The sequence below is a fragment of the Meles meles genome, chromosome 2 (genome assembly GCF_922984935.1).
Source record: "Meles meles chromosome 2, mMelMel3.1 paternal haplotype, whole genome shotgun sequence".
NCBI classification, from domain to species: domain Eukaryota; kingdom Metazoa; phylum Chordata; class Mammalia; order Carnivora; family Mustelidae; genus Meles; species Meles meles.
The window spans coordinates 193,355,245-193,376,102 of record NC_060067.1 but is presented as its reverse complement, the minus strand read 5'-3'; the positions used below and the strand labels follow the sequence as shown (position 1 = coordinate 193,376,102).

The window sequence follows — 20,858 nt, the reverse complement described above, 5'->3', positions numbered from 1 at the left end:
ACTTTAATATTGTTTTAGTTTTTCACTGCTGTAATTAATAAGGTGATGACTATCTCTGATTAATTCCCTAGGATTACTATTCAGGTAGTTAATAGGCGATATAATATGCATCCTTGGAGGCTTTTAATATTTATCACCAAATTATATTAAAGACTTTTTTTCCTTCTTTTTTTTTTTAATGTAAGTCCTACACTAAACATGGGGCTTGAACTCAAGACACTGAGATCAAAGGCCCATGCTCCACCGACTGAGCCAGTCAGGTCCCCCACATTTGAGGATGTTTGTACCAATTTACACTTCTACCTATAATCTGTTGAGAGTGATCACCATTTCAAATGCCCTACCTGGGTATTATAATTTTATAAAGGTCTTTGCCATATTTGTAAGTGGTATAAAGCGTCATATTGTTTACATTTCATTGACTTACTAACAAGAATAACACACCTCCATATATTCCTTATTGACCATCTACTTAGAGATTTTTATTCAGAAATTGTGTGCTCATATATTTTGCTACTTCTTTTTTTTTTTTTTAAAGATTTTATTTATTTATTTGACAGAGAGAGAGATCACAAGTAGGCAGAGAGGCAGGCAGAGAGAGAGGAGGAAGCAGGCTACTTCTTTTAATTTTTTTCCCTAATCTGTTTGTAAGATTTCCCTGTAAGATGTTCTTCTATCTTTAAAAGTAATTATCAAAACATGTAAAGTATAATTTAATAAAATGTCTGTGTATGTACCACGAAAAGTTAAAAAAATAAAGCACTGAGAATACAATTGAAGTCCTTTTTGAATCCCTTCTTGACTACTTATTCCCACTTTCTCACCTCAGAAGAGATTGTATTTTATATTTTAATGACATAGTTTATTTATCCCAAAACAATATGTAATATTTGGGGGCATGTATTTTTTTTTAAATAGGTTTGATTTTCTATTTTATTTATTTGACAGAGAGAGAAGAGAGAGGGCACGAGCAGGGGGAGCAGCAGGCAGAGAGAGAGGAAGAAGCAGTCTCTCCACTGAGCAGGGAGTCTGACGTGGGGGCTCAATCCCAGGACCCTGGGATCATGACCCGAGCCACAGGCGGATGCCTAATGAACTGAGCCACCCAGGCACCCCTGGGGAATGCTTTAAACTTTATATAAATGGTATTATTGTCCAGTATCCTTTTGTGACTTGACTTTTCACCCACTTCCTTGTTAGGGTCATCCATGCTGGTCTATACAGGCTGTGGTCCCTGCATTTTCACTGCTGTATACAGTGTTCACTATACAGTGTGAATGTATCACTATTTATTTACCCAGTCTCCTTTCCCCCCAAGTACTTGTTATTAAAATAATTAGTGATGGGATGTCTGGGTGGCTCAGTCAGTTAAGCATCTGCCTTCGGCTCAGGTCATGATCCTGGGGTCCTCGGATCAAGTCCCACATCGGGCTCCCTGCTCAGTGGGGAGCCTGCTTCCCTCTCTGCCTGCCGCTCCTCCTGCTTGTACTGTCACATAAAGAAATAAAATCTTTAAAAAAAAATTAGTGATGGACATTCTTATACATGGTTCCTTGAATGCATGTATCAGGGATTCCACAGGATATGTTCCTACTCATGGAGTCACTTGCTTTTAACGCTTACAGATCTCCAATATCGCTAGATGTTGTCAAATATTCCTATATACTCTCCAAAGTGATTGTACCAATGGACACTTACACTAGCAGTATTTGTGTTTAATTTGCTACATGTCCTTTCCAGTTACTGATAGTCAAGACTTACAATTTTGCTGATCTTTTTTTTTTTTTTAAGATTTTATTTGACAGAGAGAGATCACAAGTAGGCAGAGAGGCAGGCAGAAAGAGAAGGGGAAGCAGGCTCCCCACTGAACAGAGAGCCTGACGCAGGGCTCGATCCCAGGACCCTGAGACCATGACCCAAGCCGAAGGCAGAGGCTTAACCCACTAAGCTACCCAGGCGCCCCCAATTTTGCTGATCTGATGGGTGCTAATGGTACTTTAAAAAACTTTTTATTTTGAAATAGTTTTAGACTTACAGAAAGTTGCACAAAAATAGTACAGAGAATTCATGTCTCTTTTACTCTTAAAGTTATCAACTTATATAACCACAGCACAATTACAAAGCAATTAGTATCAGCACAATATTACTAACTACTAAACTACTGACCTTATTCAAATTTTACCAATTCTCCCCCAATGTCATTGTGCCGCGCCAGATCTACAGCAGGATCGCATTTTCATTTAATTGCTGGGTCTCCATAGTTTCTTCCCATCTGTGACAGTTCCTCAGTTTTTCCTTGTCTCTCATGGCCTCGATGACTCTTGTCTTTCATGACTTGTGATGAGTACCAGTTGCTTCATAGAACGTCTCTCTAAGCGGGTTTATCTGATGTTTTCTGATTCAATGAAGACTAAAATAATCTGATTCAATGAAGACTAAAATAAAACAAAATCTTCCTTCTAGATTAAAATTGTTGAAAGGACAACATCCTTCATTACGAAGAACCCTGTCTTCTGTGGGCTGAGATGCGTTACTGCAGATCAAGCTGTTTTGGAGCAGGGGGCCTGGAGTCATGTAAGGAGACCTCATAAGTCCCCTTGCAGGGGATTCGAGAATCTCTCCCTTTTAGGGGAGGTAAAATGCTACCTGCAACTTGGCATAAGTCAGAGCTGTAGAGAGAGTCGGGGCAGCCTTACAAGCAAGTACACAGCCAATGACTGTAGAAGACAGTGAGTATGATGATGAATTTTGGGTTTTCTTTGGAGGGGGGTGAGGGTTGTGTAGTAATTCCTATCTCTTTTCCTCAGGCCTTTGGTAAAAGACTTGTTTCAAGATATAGCCCAATTTTAGGTGTGCTTCACAGGGTCAAGGGAGAGGGTCCTATCCACGGCTGGGGTGCAGGATATAGGGATAAAGGGAAAAGCAATTAGAAAGTGGCAGAAAGGAGGATGCAGACAATGAAAGCCAATCCAGTTCCAGAGTCCCGCTGAGGGACAAGCAACAACCATGACCAGTTTGTGTAACACACGCAATCCTGGGATTCCCAGAAATACTTTGGAAGAGAAACGTGAACATACGAACATTAACTGTCACACAGGTTGGGGGCTTGAATGGTTATGACCACCCTAGACCAAGATCAACCACCATTTTCTCTTTTTTAAAAAATAATCTCTAGGGGCGCCTGGGTGGCTCAGTGGGTTAAAGCCTCTGCCTTTGGCTCAGGTCATGATCTCAGGGTCCTGGGATTGAGCCCCACATTGGGCTCTCTGCTCCGCGGGGAGCCTGCTTCCTCTTCTCTCTCTGCCTGCCTCTCTGCCTACTTGTGATTTCTGTCAAATAAATAAAAATATTAAAAAAAAAAGTAATCTCTACACCCAATATATAGGGTTCAAATGCACAATCCTGAGATCAAGAGTCACATGCTCAACTGAGCCAGCCAGGTGTCCCAACAACCATTTTCTTTGTGAAGCCTTCTCTATCCTCCCTCCGCTCCTGTTGCTACTTCCTCTAGAGTCACACAGCTACTTGGTAGATAGAATGTAGTGGGATGTCCACGATACTTCTGTTTGTTCTCATCTCACTTCCCGTTTTGTCTGATTCCAAAAGTGTCTGTGCAATGAGTAAACGCCTATGGTGGGCTATGGGATGTCTCATGTAAGATGAGTAATAGCACATACAGCTCTTCCCTTCCTTCCCATCCAAGCAGATAGTTGGTTCCATGTTCATGGTCACAGGAGAGGATGTTACAGGGAGAATATGGTGCGGGAAAAGGTTTATCCGTAGTAAGACTATACTGTGTGTCTTTGAATTAAATCCACTGTGATATGACAAAGAAGCTCTGAGGAAAAAAGCAAAACAGTGGTCCTGGGCAATCTAATTGGATTTGGGTGCAAAATACATAAAATATTCTGTAACTTCATCAGCCTGATGTTGTACACCACTTGGTATGGTCTTTTGGATGGCTTCAATTTTCAAAACTGTCAACATGGAGCTTCTTTTCGTTAACTGATTCCTCAGTGCTAAATTCTGTGAGTTTGTCTTACTCCGATGGGCATTCCTGAACTGTCTGGTTATCCCTGCCTGGGAACTCCCCTCTGCTACCTAGAACCCCTGGCTAGACCAACTGTTGCTCCTGCTTGCGCAGCCTGAGGAAAGGGAGGGGGGTGTTTTCAGTGAGTTAGGGAGAAGAAAGAGGTGCCACTGAGCGAGGGTACCCTGGCGGCTGGCCTTCTGGACTCGGCTATTCCCACTTTTGCTACTTCAGGAAACGTGTCCTCCAACCCAGCCTGGAAGGTGTGAGATGGGGACGGGTGTGTGTGTAGAGAGGCATAAAGATCTGTTGGTTTGGCTGCCCCCCCCCCACAGCACCCCAAAGAATCCCTCAGTAAACTGCCTCAGGATGTTGCCTCTCTGAGCCCCTCCCCACCCTGGACGCCACCACTTGTGCTGATAAAGGGCCTCCTTGGCATGGCCCCCATGTTTTATGGTAGCATCCTCCCATGTGCTTGCCATCAGCATTCTAGGCTACAGTTTTGTTCTTCAATTCGATCATGTAGGTTCTCATTTTCTCAGAGAATTCTTAGTTTCAGATCTACCAAGACTTTCCCTTCTTGTTCTAAGTTTGGCAATATATTTCCATATTCTTAAAAAAAAAAAAGTGTATCATTTCTCAGTTTGGTGCGGGAGTGGGGGTAGGGAGGATCACATATACTTAAGCCATTGGAAGCGTGTCATGGCACCTTGGCGGTGTTAATTAGATAATCAATAGGTCTTCCTGAAATACTGCAATCAATGAGAAGACCAGGGAGGTAGAGCACTTCCAACAGATACTCTGAGGCTAACGGGGTGACTCCCCATCAGCAATATACTAGACTGGATTGTTAAAATGTTGTTTTTTCAGTTTGTCTACTGCCACGAGAAGAGGGAACTGCTTACCAGTACAGAGAACTGGTAAGAAACAGTAATGATAGCTAACATTTAACCATCTCAATCACTGTGAGTCCTCTGCACGTCACGTTGAAACGTTGCAGCCTCCTCACAAAGCAGGTACTATTACTATCCTCATTGTACAGATGGGGACCTGAGACACGGAGAGGTCCAATAACTCACTTAAGGTTACACATGTCGTAGGAGGAAGAGCTGTGGTACAGGGAGGCAGGGTCCACAGCTCACGCTGTAACCACTATGTCAGGATGTGTGCTAGGGTCAACCCCCGGGAGCTTACAAAGTAGTTACACGGCTGAAGGGCCCACAGTATAGTTTCGTAGGGTAAAGGTTTGAAACAAGGCAAATGATGTCACATCCAGGTCCCAAGCAGATATGATGAACCAGTAGTTTGGACAGAGGGTCTAGACCTTATTGTTTTCAAACTCTCCCTCACTACTACTTCTTCATCCCCCACTGACAGGACAATCAAACACTTGGTAGTTACCCTTGACTCTTCTCTTCCCCCCCCCCCCCACACAGTTCATCTACAAGTCTGCTTGGTCATTCCTTTACAACACAACATAAATCTCACCACCTCTCACGTCTCCACTGTATCTGGGATCCAGGGTGAGGGTGTCAAAATCAAGAGGCGCCCACCTCCATTTCTGTTGCCCCAACTCCCCCGAGTCCCAGGAAGCCTAAGAGCCAACACCACACCTAATGCTGCTCCAGAGAAAGGCTCCTGCTGCCAAGACCTGCCTGCCGGTGAGAGACAGGCCAAAGCAGAACAGGAAGTTACCATCCACCTCCCTTTTCCTTCCCAAATCTTTTCCTCCTGTGGTTCCCCACACTTTTCTTTTGGCATGTATAGGAATCAGCTTCCTTTGATACCTTCTGAGTCTCTAGTTTAGAGAGGGACCTTGTTCCAAGTTTTGTGTTTTTTTTCCTGTTCCCCAATAGTACCTAGAATGTTGCCATGTAGAATTACCACTGGGAACAAAGAACTTATCTAGATAAAGAGCTTGAACCAAATGCAGTGTTTCAGTATACATATCTCAGTGACATAGTCAAGGTGAACTATAAATAATTTCTACCTAATTAGTTGTTCAACTAATAAGATACTTCTCAGTGTCTGGAAGGTGTTTTTTTAAGTATACATATGTGTGTGTGTGTATACACGTATGTACATTATTTTGTTTAAAGCAGGATGTAGACCCAACATGGGGCTCAAACTTGTGACCTTGAAATCAACAGTCACATGCTCTACCACAGAGCCAGCCAGGCACCCCTGTAATAATATATTTTTTGAGGACACTTTTAAGCACTAGATTAGGCCATTTATGCTTATAAATGACAAATGTCCTTTCTAGTATGAAGTATGGCTCAAAACCATTTTTTTTAAATCCTTGGGAGACTAATACCCTCTTCTTCATTGCTGCACTCATTAACTAGGTATTAGAGCTGATTCTGTATTTTGGAAGCTGATGATTTAGATCATGACAAAAATGAATTAAAATCCATCCATTTTAATTTAATCCTAGAAAACTGTTCGATAGTGAACACTTTTAGAGACAATCACCACATGTTCTATGAAGTACACCTAGCTTTCAGGAAAACATCTGTTCTATTTTGGAGGTTTGCATATCTACACAAGTTTACTGACTTTTATGTCATAACTACATTTACATATTACATAATACATTGACCAGCCAAAAGAGAAAAAGATATTTCTTTTTTTTTTTTTTAAAGATTATTTATTTGACACACAGAGAGAGAGATCACAAGTAGGCAGAGAGGCAGGCAGAGAGATGGGGTAGCAGGCTTCCTGCTGAGCAGAGAGCCCGAAGTGGAACTCCATCCCAGGACCCTGAGATCATGACCTGAGCTGAAGGCAGAGGCTTAACCCACTGAGCCACTCAGGCGCCCCAAGAAAAAGATATTTCTGATATTAAATGCCACACACAGTACAAATCAAGGTAACTAAATTATTAAATAGTAATTCTCTTACAAAGAGATAGGGAAATACTCAGTCTCATTCTATATTGTTCTGTTTGATGGTTTCTATGGCTGTAAGCTGCCACAAAGTTTCTCTCTCACAGTATTAGCCATTCCATTGGCTTCTGAAACAAAAGTTCCTGATCTCCCTGTGAGTACTAGCTCTAAACACAAATAAGAAAACAACTATAATTGGAAAAGGATGTTTCATGGTTTTAATTTCTCACTTGTGGAAACATGTTTGAGTTTAACTGTTTTATTCCCTCTGATGGAATTTATAAGCTTAATAAATAATATCTGAATTACAAGCTTAATAATTAATATCTGAATTGTATGGTCCTAAACCCAAGGATGGATTCAAAGAATCTTCAAGAGACTGGCAGCAAAATATTCAGTACAAAGTGTCCAGTAAAATGAACTGTCAAACCGTCTTCATATCTAGACTTTCTGCAACTGAAAACAAACGGTGAAGAGAGAGATAAGCTCTCAGAAATCAGTTAGAGGCCTATGGGTATCCAAGCTACATCCTTGAGTTCAGCCATGGGACCTCGGAGGCTCTTCCTGCCGCATAGTCACACCTCCCCGTCTGTGCTCCCTCTCACAAGGGCCCACTGGCTGGAGTTAACAGCTACAGTTTTGTGAAAAGGCCTTTTCAAAGCATTTCATTTGTATAAGGGGTGGGAGCACCTGGTGAGGCCCACTGAGGGACTATGTACAGAAATGTTACATAATGGATTCAGTCCGCTTGGTTACCTCATTTTTCCCCAATAACCTGCCATTCTTCCTGATGTATTAGTTTATTTATTTAAAGATTTATCCACTCATTTGGAGAGAAAGAGAGAGTGCACACACCCATGCACATGAGTCCGGGGAAGGGCAGAAGGCGATGGAAAGGGAGAGACCCTCTACCAGACTTTTTGCTGAATACAGAACTGAAAACCAAGAGCTGGACACCTAACCAACTGAGCCACCCAGACGTCCCCTAATGTAGTACAGTTCAGAAAATCAGAAATAAAAGAAGTTAAGGCATGCTAGGAACAAACTCAGTTGTAAGTAAAGCTGGCAAAAACACAATTCCAGAAAAATACAGGTCTGGGGCTATTTAAAAGAGGGGAAATAATTTATGACAACCTTAAATTACCAAGGAAAATCCAAAAGCATATGGCTTATTTAATAGTTTCACCAAAATAAATAAAACAAATGTCAGTTATTTCTGAGATAATCTTCAGTTATCTGGAATATTTATTTTACAAGGTATGTTCTCTTCTCTGGGAGTGCCAGAAAATTAGGAGGCCTATAATAAAATAAGAGCTCCCTAATCTTCACCCAGAGTAATGATAACATAGGCTTATATGGAAGAAACATGATTTTGAATTTCCCACCAATTTTATAAACCATAAAGCCTCCCGAGAAGTAAAAGTTACATATCATTTGACAATACTGTTGCACGGCTGTTTGTGAAATCTGACGTGCTGAGCTAAAGTTACATGAAACTTAGGAACGGATCTTGTCACATTCAGTATACATATTCTAGGGTTTACTCTAGGAATCTGGATGATTTGTATAAGGGGTGGGAGCAAACACTGTTAGAGCAAAATCCTGTTAGAGCAAACACTAAGAAACTATGACCTACACTTTCTAAAGTATATAATGAAATTATATAATTAGGACAATTTGGGACAAGATTCATGTTTGATAAAAGAGAACAATACTTTTCTCTGTTCACGTTGTACCACACAGATTTTTTTACCTTTAACTATTTGAGATGATTGTAAAAAGCAAAATGCTCTCATAATGAATGGTGATAAATATACAATAAAAGATACAGTCATAAAAAAGATCTGAAGCTTTAAAAATGGGTAAAACCTTGACTTTAGATTATCAGCAGTCTTTTTTTAATCAACAAAATCATCTATGGCTTTTTTGGAAAGGGTTAGGTAAGAAATCTACTTCCCCAGGTTACCAATCCTTTCATCATGGCACAAAATCATAGGGCTTCACTAACATTTATTACTACGGTTTCAATTCTATTTTGGGAGTAAAACTCTTGCAAGTCTGACATTAATGACTAATGCCATCCTTGTTTTAGATCACGTTATTAAAACGAGTAATGCACTTCAGTTCCTAAGGTGCGTTGTATATTTTCATTTCAAAAACACCCACAAACTAAAATAGATATTTAAAATCTTTATTGTTTCATCATCAAAAGTTTTCTTTCCATAGAAGAATGGCAATGCAGGATCAGTGCATGTTCTATGGAAAAGTCATACCTCAAACAACTAACTAGAAGTCAGAGACAGCACTATGTCGAGCTAGTGTGCAAGTGGAAGACAAAATGCTGCCAATGCAATCAGTACACAGAAAGAATATGCAGCTATTAGAAAAAGAGTCTATGGCCAAGTGAATAAAACAGTAGCAGTGCACTGCACTGATATTCTAGAACAGAAAATGGGGGAGGGGCAGAGGATGTATTCTCCGCAAAACAAAACAAAACAAAACAAAAACAAACAAAAAAGCAATCAAGTAGATCCCAGGCACTGAGTTCCCAACTGCATGACCAGCTACGTCATGCGTACTTGTACCTTTCTCTTTAGGTCTCTGTCACTGTAACACTGCAAGTCGTGTCCAGCCTACTGTCTAAGTGGGATGGCCACACGCAGATCCTTCGTTCTGCTTCCCATCTCACAGCTAAAGTCACAACTTGGGTCTGGCAATAAAACCTGTGGCCTTCATGCATCTTTCCTAAGAAGCTAAACAAACCCAAAATCTGTTCCCGTTTTCTTGAGAAATAAACTTTGTAAAACACAAAAGGTAGCCGTCATGATCACTCAGCTTTGTCTGAAGGCAAAATCATCTTCCTGTCATTAAACTGAACAAACATACAAATACCCTCAACAACATACTGTCAGACCAACTTGACCATTTTCATAACTAGATCTCGAAAAAGGTACTGATAATTGTTGAGATGTAAATGACCACTACGATTTGATCATGCCTGGTTACCAGGGATTTTTTTGGTCAGGTTTGTGTTTGAAGCTGCTATACAGCTGAATTTGGCTACTTTGCATTAATTCATACAATAAATGCCATTTAAAAGGAAACAGCGTATCTATCATGATGAAATAAAAATCCAAAAAAGTTGAGAGGTATACAGGAAACTTGTCTTAAATATTTTTAAAGTACATATGATATAACCTTAGAGAATAAGAACTACAATTACCATGGTCTAAATCTTAAATTGTTAATGCATCACTTCTCTGCAAGAGTAACAAGTCACTTGTTAATCACGTCAAGGCCTTGCGGGACAGGGGGCGCTTGGCATGTATGGCGTAACGATTACTTTCCAAGTGAGATAAATACCTCTAATTTAAAGTGTTATTAAACTATATTTGAAAAGTTATTTTACTTAATATATACAATGTATAAAATTAAGTTAAAAGGAGGAAGCAGGGAAAGGTTTTTCTGGTCTAGATGACGCAAACATACAACTTTCCCTTATCAGTAGTATAGTTCCATATGTCCATTTCGCCCATGGTAAAATAGGAAAGGCTGATAGAAGATCAAACGTTTCACTTATAGATAGAAAGAGGATTCAAAAAGTGGAATTTCAACGTCATTTCTTCCCACAATGCAACTCACTCTACTTTATAATAAACATAAATAAAAACCATCTCTAAAACCTTGTTTTACACGCTTACCTTTAACAATAAATTCTTCCAACAACTGAGAAGAAAAGCACTCCTTTGCAGCAATTCCATAAAATAATTTTCAATTCACAAAACACCTGCTTCCTGGCAAAACCAGCAACCCTTACGGAGGGCACAGGCATTAACACTTGGGCCCTCTGAGGTAAAAATGCAGCTATATTTGCACTGAGTATACAGTCTATAAGGTATGCCAACAGTCTGCATGTTTGCATAATATTGGGAGTGATATCATCCTGACTGATTGAAAACTTTTTTGAACTTCTTGCAATGGAGGTTAAATAATTTTAAGATAAAAGATGTCCTTTAGCCCAGTAATAGCCAGCAGAAATCTAATTTCTAACCAAAGCAAATGGTTGTTACATTTTAAAAATGCTTCACATTGCATACTGATTAAAAAAAAAAATAACTAAACAGGGACACATAAGTATTTAAATTCAGCAGGACACCACAAAAAGCATACTAGAGATAAGTGTGAAATCAGTCAAGCTTTTCCAAAAAGAGAAAATCCTTTTAATCCTTCAGCAAGTCTCTGTGAAAATAGTATGCTTACAATGAAAGTGAGAAGGGAGCACCTAGGATACCCCCAAGAGGCTTGCTGTACCACTCAGCATTCCTGCCCCAGCTTGTGTGCGCGCAGATGGCCAACAAACGACAAGAAGTCCACTTGACAATAGTTCAGTAATTCCTTTCACCACTGCTGCCAGCTGAAGTCATCATTGCTTCCAAAGACCAAGAAAAAGCCCAGTATAGTTGCAAAGATGACTGTGTTTCCTGTGAGAACAAGTGCACAAGCTCCCCACTCAATCTAGGGAAATAAGATAGATAAACACTCGTTAACAGACGCATGAAAAACAAAAGGAGAATGAAAAGCAAATGAAGACTCTAGCTGTAAGCCAGTCACGCTCTAAAACAAATACAATTTGTAATAATAACTTTCACTCTACTGCACACGTAATGGTCTTTCAATACTGTTTTTAATTTGCTTCCTTTAAAAAGACAGAAAGTCACGAAGATGATAATTATTCAACAGTCAGACTTCTGGACTCTGAGGAGGCAGCAGACTTCTACAACTTTCTGTTTATAAAGCAATTCGCTCCAACTCTTCTTCAGTGAATCTAAAATTGTATCTAGAGAGCAGATTTAAGTACTGAGGAAGAAACCACACTCATGTACATTCTTTTACAGGGGTAAGGGGGACAACCGCCCTCTGCATATGGAAGGGTGGCCAGCCCCTGGCTTCTCCACCTCCTCAGTGTCGGAGGAGTGACTCTGACCGGCGAGTCTGGGAAGACAAGTATATGGAGCCCAGCTCCCCTTCTCCTCTTCTACACTTTCCCGCCTGCAAAGAACACAAGGTCTCCTCAGGCCTGTGGCCTGTGGTTGGTAAGCACTGGGTGAGCTGACCGGCCCGGTTCTGAGCGTGAGGTACTGGGGAGCCAGCTGCTGTCACAGACCCCAGCCACGCTCTCCAGTATCATTTTTATCAGTTAACAGCAAAAGTAAGATTATCTCTATCCTCTAGGATCTTAAGTCCCTCATCCCGTTTTCCTATCATTTCACAAAATCTTTTCCTGAGACATTTTTAACACAGTCTAATGTAAAATCGTTGACAGAAGAATATATCCACTTACCAGATGTGCTCTGGCAAATACGATAGGGAGCCCAAAAGCTGAGACAACAATGCCTGTTGTAAGAAATATGGCAAGTTCCTTACAAGCGTTACTCATAGCATCTGTATCATCCACTAATCTTCTCGCTATGCAGTATGGAATAGGTGAAAGGATGTAAAAAAACAGAACAAAGAGAGGCCAGTATTGGCTAGAAAAAAAAAATAAGTTAATGTAGTTTTCGCTACCTATGGCATTTTCCTAGACAATAATACATGCCTTTTTAAAAATCAGGCCAGAGAAATATTGCAAGGTACAAAACACGATACAGTTTAAAAGTAAACAATAACCTGAACACTGAAAACAGAAACATTTAAAGTCACAGTATTTCTAAAGTCAATTATGACACAATGATTAAATATTTCTTATATTAAAAGAAAATGCTTTATAAATCAAAGCATTTGGAATCAAGGACCAAAATTAAAAATATTTCTTATTTTAGGTTATAAAAAAAGGGGCATATGGAAAATAGAAATATTAACACAGTCATTTTTAAAATTCAAGATTCATTGCTCTTGACTCCTAATGAATGACAGCCTTCTTAGGGTAAAGCTGGAACATCCCCAAACTCTCGTTAGGTCACTGTGAACTCCCCAAATACTGAAGTCAAAATGTAGAAAATGAACTGAACGTAATACTGAAGACTTTCAGTCAGAGTATAGGAAATAAATGGCTTTTAATGTACAGTCTAGCTATTGTACTGTGCCAGTGTCATTTCCTGGCTGGATACTACAACCATGGTTACGCAAGACAGCGCAACTGGGGGAAGCGTGTTTGAAGGGTTCAGGGGACCTCTCTGTACTATTTTTGCAGCTTCTTGTTAGCACACAATCATTTCAACATAAAAAGTTAAAAAAAAACGCAAAAGCACAAAAAGTGAAAACTCCAAGCTAACATATCTCCCCTGCTTTCTCTTTCCATTCTCCTAATAACCTTCTTGTCGATCCTTCTGTATTTCCAGACAGATAAATTTTAACAACATGAACCATTGCACTTTTCCACTTAACAATGTACTGTCAACACCTTGAGATATGAGCACTTACAGCTCCTCATTTTTCTTAACACTGCCTGCTACTTCCACTGAAGGACATTCCAGAGTTTAACCGTTTCTCCTTTGACAAGCTTCTAGGATGCCTCCAGGTCTTTTGTTTGTTTGCTATTATAAACAAGGCTGCCGAGAATATCTATACTCTTCCCTCACTACATATATCTTGGCCAACACCTGCCAGTAGATTTATATGAGAAATTCTAAGTGGAAGGACTAGTTCAAGGAATATATACATTTCGAGAGCTATAAGCAAACTGGCATCCAAGACGAATGCCCATAGCTAGTCCTCACTCCACTGCAGAGGACAGTGCCTGTCTGCCCATAGCTTTTATCTCTGCCAAAGGACTTCATTTAATTTTGAGAGAGGCTGAGTATAATTTCATGTGATTAGTAATTTGCAGTTCTTTTTTGGTATCTGTTCTGCATTTTTCTATTTAGTTGCCTGTATTTTTCTTACTAACCTATCCTTTTGATTTTTAATATTTCTTTCTATCCTATGGAAAGTAACTTACATGACTTTTTTTTCATAGTCGACTGTCTCTTGATTCTGCTTCTGGCGTTTTTTTGCTTAAAGGACATTTTACATTTCCTTGTGTTTAATTTTATCAACAGGGACTCAAAACTGAGCAGTAATGCAATAAACAAAAGTGTTTATTTTACTTTTAAAAAGGTTTGTCCTTGGTAAATGAACATTCAAGCTTCCATTCAAAAAATTTTTAAAGCTTTAAAAGTAGAAAAATTTTACCCTTAAACACTCAAAAAGACAAAAATTTTACATACTTGTATATTGGAAGGGCACATCCAAGCATCAAAAACATCAGCCCAATTGCTCCTCCAAAGGACAAACTAATCAAAGCTGCAAAGTAAATAGAGTCAAATACAAGTATTAATTAAACTAAATATTATTTTTATTAATATTAGTATTCGCAATTTGAACATTACCTGTGACCCCAGAAGCAAAAAGCAAAACACAACACAAAAAAACAAATGCATTAAAAGGGAGTTATCTTCAAGAGTGTAAGTCATCTATAGTCTCAGAACAAGTTTTCTGTGTCATCTTCAAGGCAAAAAAAAGGCAACACTGATTTTCGAAACCCTGACCCATAGTGAGCACACCACCACATTCCCTCTTTACTGGCTCTGTTTCTAGTGAGTAGCCTAGTCTGACAGATCAATAATGCTCTTCCAGTCATTAGTGTTACACTTACTGCACGGATCATTACAGTCTGAAAAGGAGGATGTGGAGAAACTGTGCATTCTTAGCTTTAGTGGATTTCAGAACTTTATCCTGTGGGAAAGTCTCTCATGATCAGCTCCTGCTTCTTGCACATACACCCCCAATGTGCTCAAAACTGGTAAGAAAAGAGTGTCCAAGGACATCTGGTTTAATAATTTTAATCAACTCATTTTGATATAGTCTTTGAATAGTTTACAAAACTATAGTTGGGTTTCCTCCCCTAATTGTTTCTACATTGGAAAATGTGCAGGGTAATGGTACAAATCCTTCTTTGGTATCACTATTTTATATTATCACAAGCAACAAATGCATTCTACAGGTAAAACATAGTTTTTAGAATTATACACACACATATACAAAGCATTATATTTTGTAAAGTGTTTTCACATATATTAGTAGAAACAACTTTCTTCAATAGGCATAGTTAATCAATGGCCTAGAATTAAGCAAAGATATAAATGATCAATTTATCTGAATTCTATATAAGCTGTATTTCTACAACTGCACTGGCTAAGAGAATTACTTAGGTGTTTTTTGTTTTAAATGATGCAGTCCATTAACCTTCAGAGAAATATTAAAATTCACAAGGGTTGTAGAAGGTCTAAAAGTTATCAAGAGAAAAGTTAACACACACAAACCAGAATTAACAGGAAAGGGGTTAAATCCCGCCTAATACTGCTCATAGACTTCTCTGGATTAAAATGGTCATAATCAAGGACTCACATCGTAGTTTGGTTTTCACTTAGATAACTGATGTAGGTCATGTCGACTCTGAACACATTTGTTTAGTTCTCAATGCCATTACATTTTCAGTTACAGAAAAAAGAAAGAAAAGGAATTGCACTTTTCATTTCATAGCAGATAACTTCAAGTTTACAATGGAATGCAACTGGGACGAAAATACTGAGTTTACCATTTGTTTTGTTCACAGGTCCTCAAAACCTGGCCCTGCTTACTCTCCTGACACACTCACACCAGCCTATTAAAAATACCCCATCCTCTCTGCACTCAGTTACACTGCCCTTTCTTTTCCTGGAAATCGGCAGGTTCCCTCACCCACATGGCCCTTGTACATGTTGTCCCTTCTACCTCAGACACTTTTTCATTCATTCGTTTCATTCAAGAAATATTTATTCAAGAAATGTTTACTGAGAACTGAACTAGAGATACGTTAATAAACCAGACAAGGCCCTTCCACACACATGGAGCTTGCATTCTCGTTCCATTCCCTTCCTCCTTCTGCCAAGCGAACTCCTCCAAGTCCTTTAGATCTCAGCTCAATCATTTCTTCCTCCCTGAAGTTTTTTCAAACCTCCTGCTAGACCAATTCCCCCTATTACATTCATTCATTCAACAAATAACTATTGAGCACCTAATACGTGTCACACATTGTTCTTGATACCAGAGATAAAGCAATGAAAAAAAATCAAAGCTCTTGCTCTCATGAGTCTTATAGTCTAGCAGGAGAAGAAAATGATAAAAAACAAGCTAACAAAGTTAGCAAATGAATGTTAAGTGTTCTGAAAAACATCAGGTAGCGTAAGAGGATGGGAGCGCTATCCTAGGCAGAGGGGCCTGGGAAGGCATCTCTGATGAGGTGACATCTGAGCGGAGATTTGTATGAAATGAGGGAGTGAATCATGTGGGTATGAGAGGGGAGCATTCCAGGCAGAAGGCCAGGCATGTGCAGAGCCCCCCCCCCCCCCATATACATCCCCTTTGCTCAGTTATCACAGCTGTAATTTTATAAGATTTAAAATTGGTTTTCCTTTTTTTTTTTTTAAAAGATTTATTTATTTGACAGAGAGAGAGAGACAGTGAGGGAACACAAGCAGGGGGAGTGTGGAGGTGGGGAGAAGCAGGCTTCCCGCTGAGCAGGGAGCCGGATGAGGGGCTCTATCCCAGGGCCCTGGCATCATGACCTGAGCCAAAGGCAGACACTTAACAACTGAGCCACCCAGGCGCCCCTTTTTTAAATAAAGATTTTATTTATTTTAGAGAGAGAGGGAGAAAGTACGCAGGAAGAGGAGTAAGGAGCAGAGGGAGGGGGGCTGCAGACTGCGTGCTGACCACAGAACCCACAGTGGGGCTCAATTCCATGACCCTGACATCATGACCTGAAGCCAAATCAAGAGTCAGATGCTTAGCCAACTGAGCCAGCCAGGCGCCTCTGTATCTATTTCCCTAATGAGCGGTCTGGTCCACCACAGCAGGGAAAAAGTTTTTCTGTTGTTGATGCTCACACCCCAGCTCTTAACACTAATAAATATCTGTAGAATGAGTAAAAAAACAAAACAAAACAAAAAAAACCCCCCAAACCCAAGGGGAGGAAAAAAAAGGGGGACAGAGGGGAAGAGGAGAGGAAGATCATGCCAAAGTAGCATAGTAAAAACAGCACATTAATGAAAGTCAGGAGACAATGGGTCCTTAGCCCCTACTAGCTACTTAACTAGCTGTCTACATAATCATGTCTGAGTGTCAGTTCTTTCTTCTATAAAATGAGACTAATGCAAATAATTCTCAGAATACTAAAGATACTTCTTACAAGACACGCTGAAGAAGTGAACAGCCAGCTCTACTTAAAAAGTTTTTTATGTAACTGTATAATTAACATACAGTGTTACATTAGTTTCAGGGAACCATCTCCACTTTTTGAATGTAAATACTATATAGTAACAACTTATTTATTCAGAAGCCATTTATCCAGAATATAGTTTAGAATCCCGGAGGAAACAAGGGTCACTAGAGCAAAACACATGTCACAAAGCCCAGACGTTAAAGTTATCGTTCTTCATAAACAGACCCTGAGGCTCTTACTCAGTCGATATTTATTCATTTTGTGATACAATTGTTGTATGTGAATTTCAGCAGAATAAAAAAAAAATTAGAGCCACCTATGTTCATTTATACATATTTTTGTCCATAGCAATTCACTTAGCCAGAACAAAATTAAGTGAGAAATAACTTCCTTACCCAGAAATGATCACCGTTACCTGTAACTTGTAACATGAAATTTTTACATTTGAAGATCTTGCTTCACACATTGAAACAAATGAGAAATAGGATGCAGAACTGCACATAAGCAAGATCTGCCCTCTGACAAGAGAAAGGAGACGGAAGAAAACAAAACAAAACAAAACACCCAACCATAAAAAAAAAAAAAACAGACAGAAAAATCTCAAAAAGCATACCCATTTGAGGTAATCTTGGCCAAAAGAAAAGTAGTTTAGGGCCTGATGGTCTCTGTGGGTAATAACTCTTTTATGATATAGAACAATTATTTATGTTCCTATCAAAAAAGAAAATCTAAATTCTCTAAGTACATTCTTAGAGAGTTAATAAAAAAAGATCTCTTTTTTAAAAAATTAAAAATGAAAACAACGTAAGATTTAAGTAACAAAAATAACTTTAAGTGATAGCTTAGCTCTAATTGCACTGGATGAACCCGAATGGGGTTAAACACATTGCTCAGAAGTGTTCTCAAAACTTGTAAAGTTTCTCCAATCTTATGAAATCAGCAACCAGGCTGATTTATATACAAATTTCATCATTTGTGTATAAATGGTTGTCCCAGATGACACATCAACAAGACAAAAATTTATACTGTAATTGTGTGATGAAACATTTGGAGGGCAAAACTTAGATGAGTCTGGTTTCTACTCCCAAAGCCTCTAGGCGAGGGATGGAACAGCCCAATTACCTAAACTCTCCAGAGACAGGGTGCTGATTCTGTGGTTACAAAGAGATTAGTGTAGCAGGGACCAGTTCCCTAACTTGGGAGTTATCAGAAAAATCCAATATATAACCAAATAATAGGAAAATGGCTTAAGAATTAAGTAATGGTCTCCAATTACAGCAACACTGCTGCCTGATTCAGAGATAGGCCAATGAAAGAAAATGTCCTGATAAACAGTCTTAACAATCAGAAAATCTCACTGAAACCAAAAGTGTAAGTACAATTCCATCTGAGATACATTCAACTGGTTAATATTTTCCTAAATTGGAGAAGGAAATTACAAAGTTATTTTTTTAAAAGGGAGGAGATTTCTGTTGATGACACTGAAGAAAGGGGGAAGGACTGCGAAACTGGCAGCATCCTTAAAAACCACAGCATTCTACCCTAACTGCCTTTCCACACAAAGATTTAAGAAGGTCTATCACAGTTCAAAAAGAGATTGAAAATGATCTTTGTTGCTTATCTAATGACTAAGTTTTACATCAGAGGTGAAATGTTTTCAGACATTAAACCAGAAAACAGTAAAAATGTGACTCTGGGAAAGCAGCTCAATAAAAGTTGTCCTAAAGGAAAGAAATTAAACAGGAAAAAAACCCCAAACAACACACTGCTATTAAAGTTCTTCACCTCCTGCTTGCCTGTCCCTTCTACAAAGCCGCAGGTCAGGAAATCAATGCAATTCGTGGCCAAAAAGTTGAAAACGCTGTCAACGGTGTTTCCTTCTAATCACAGTAACAAAAACTACCAAACAATGTGAAAGAACACAACCTTCCTTCTTTCTAAAGGAAAAAGACTTATAAACGAGCAATTTTTCATTAAGTTTTAACACTATTTTATTTAACAAACCCAACTACAAGCCTCAATGTGCAACTGTGGCGAACAGGGGCACATCAGGGTCGCTTGTAGGGTCTAACCCTACCTGACAAACACCACAAATCAAAACGCATCAGTTCTCGAAGCCTGTAAAGCTTGGAGGACTGGTCCTGAGAGGGATGGCCACTCTCGGGATGTGATGACCAAGGTTTCTGAAAGAACCGTCCCTAAGTCCCTCCAGGGCGTTCCGGAGGGACTCGGTTTGGCTCAGCCCCCGAAGATCGCACTAGTGCGATTAAGAGGGAAATGACACTGATTTCCGTAACGGGCATCTCTAGGGCCCTTAAGCCCCTCAAGATCACTCTCTGCTCGCCTGTCTCTCGGATGCAAACTCCTGCAGAACATGTGTGCTGGCCCCAGGCGCTGCGGGACTCTCGCAGACCATGGACCACTTCATTCTTTCTACCGGGGCCGTTGGGTGGGAGAGAGGCTGCCGAGATCAGCAGAAAGCAGGGGCTGACGGAGAAGCCGCCCGCCCCGCGGGCCCACCCCGGAGCGCCGCGCCCAGCTGGGCTCTCAGGTTGCGAGGGCGGAGGCTGGGGTCGAGGGGCGGGAGGCAGCCGCCCGCGCAGGGACCTCCGTGGCGGGCGCCCGAGCCGGGGAGGCGGCGTGCGGGGGCCGCCAGGGACCCCTCCCCCTCTCTCGGGCGGCCACCCAGTCCTCCAGCGTCCGGAGCCCCAGGCCCACCTTTGATGCCGGCCATGGCGGTGACGTCGCTCCTGGCTCCGGGACCCTGGGCGGCAGCGGGGGCGGCGGCGGCGGCGGCGGCGGCCGGGAGACCGGAGACGCGCGGCGGCGGCGGCGGCGGCGGCCAGACAACACCCGGAAGTGCGCTACGCAGCACTTCCGCCGGCGACTCGCGCTCGCGCGGGGGCGCGGGGGGCGCGCCGGCTTGGGGGCGGTGGGGCCGACCCCTTTTTTCCTTGCCATGCGGCTGTGCAGATCGCCGCCCTCGCAGGCTTGGCGTTCTCGCCTCAGTTCGGTTCCCATTTTCCCCTCAGGCTCGGGGAAGCTCCACTCCCGCTCCCCCATCGCGGATCCTGCAACCTCCCACATTCTTGGAGGATAAGGGAGCGGAGTACCGCCGTCCTTTGGGAGGCACGGTGTGATGTCTTTGGAGGATGGTATTTTGGTCTCTAAAGCGCACCCTTTGCTCGCTCCTCCCCAGCCTTCTAATAGAAGTCAGGCCAGTTAGGTCGTTGGCACTTGGCTCCTTGGTTTCCGACCCAACTAGGGTTCTGGTCGGTCCCACCTCCAGAGATGGGGAGCTGCGGGACCCAGTAAATACAAAATAAACATTTTAACACAAATCCGATCTCCTGGGAGTCTGAGAATCGCAGGGGTTTTTTTGGTTTGTTTGTTTTTTGTTTTGTTTTGTTTTGTAGTCCAGGGCTAGGGGAATAAAAAGGAGAAAGCAGAGGGACAAATAAATTTACTTAAGTCATCCTTCAAATGTATTCAAGATTTACTATGTTTGGGGAATAGGGCTAGGTACTGGGGTGAGCAAAATGAGTTGCGCTTTTGGGTCGCCTGGGTGGTTCAGTGGGTTAAAGCTTCTGCCTTCAGCTCAGGTCATGGTCTCAGGGTTCTGGAACCCAACCTCTAATCAGGCTCTCTGCTCAGCAGGGAGCCTGCTTCCCCCCTCCCTCTGCCTGCCTCTCTGCCTACT

The 20,858-nt window shown here is 41.0% G+C and overlaps 1 protein-coding gene across 1 annotated transcript; it reads right to left on the bottom strand.

Moving 5' to 3' along the window:
* Positions 1–9,093: 9,093 nt before the first annotated feature.
* LEPROTL1 (leptin receptor overlapping transcript like 1) lies at positions 9,094–20,036 on the bottom strand. Its single transcript, XM_045997871.1, has 4 exons — positions 19,877–20,036; positions 14,124–14,199; positions 12,260–12,446; positions 9,094–11,433 (listed from the first exon to the last, which is right to left on the bottom strand). The coding sequence occupies exons 1-4, from the start codon at positions 19,890–19,892 to the stop codon at positions 11,317–11,319; spliced, it is 396 nt and encodes a 131-aa protein (XP_045853827.1). The 5' UTR covers positions 19,893–20,036; the 3' UTR covers positions 9,094–11,316.
* Positions 20,037–20,858: the final 822 nt, after the last annotated feature.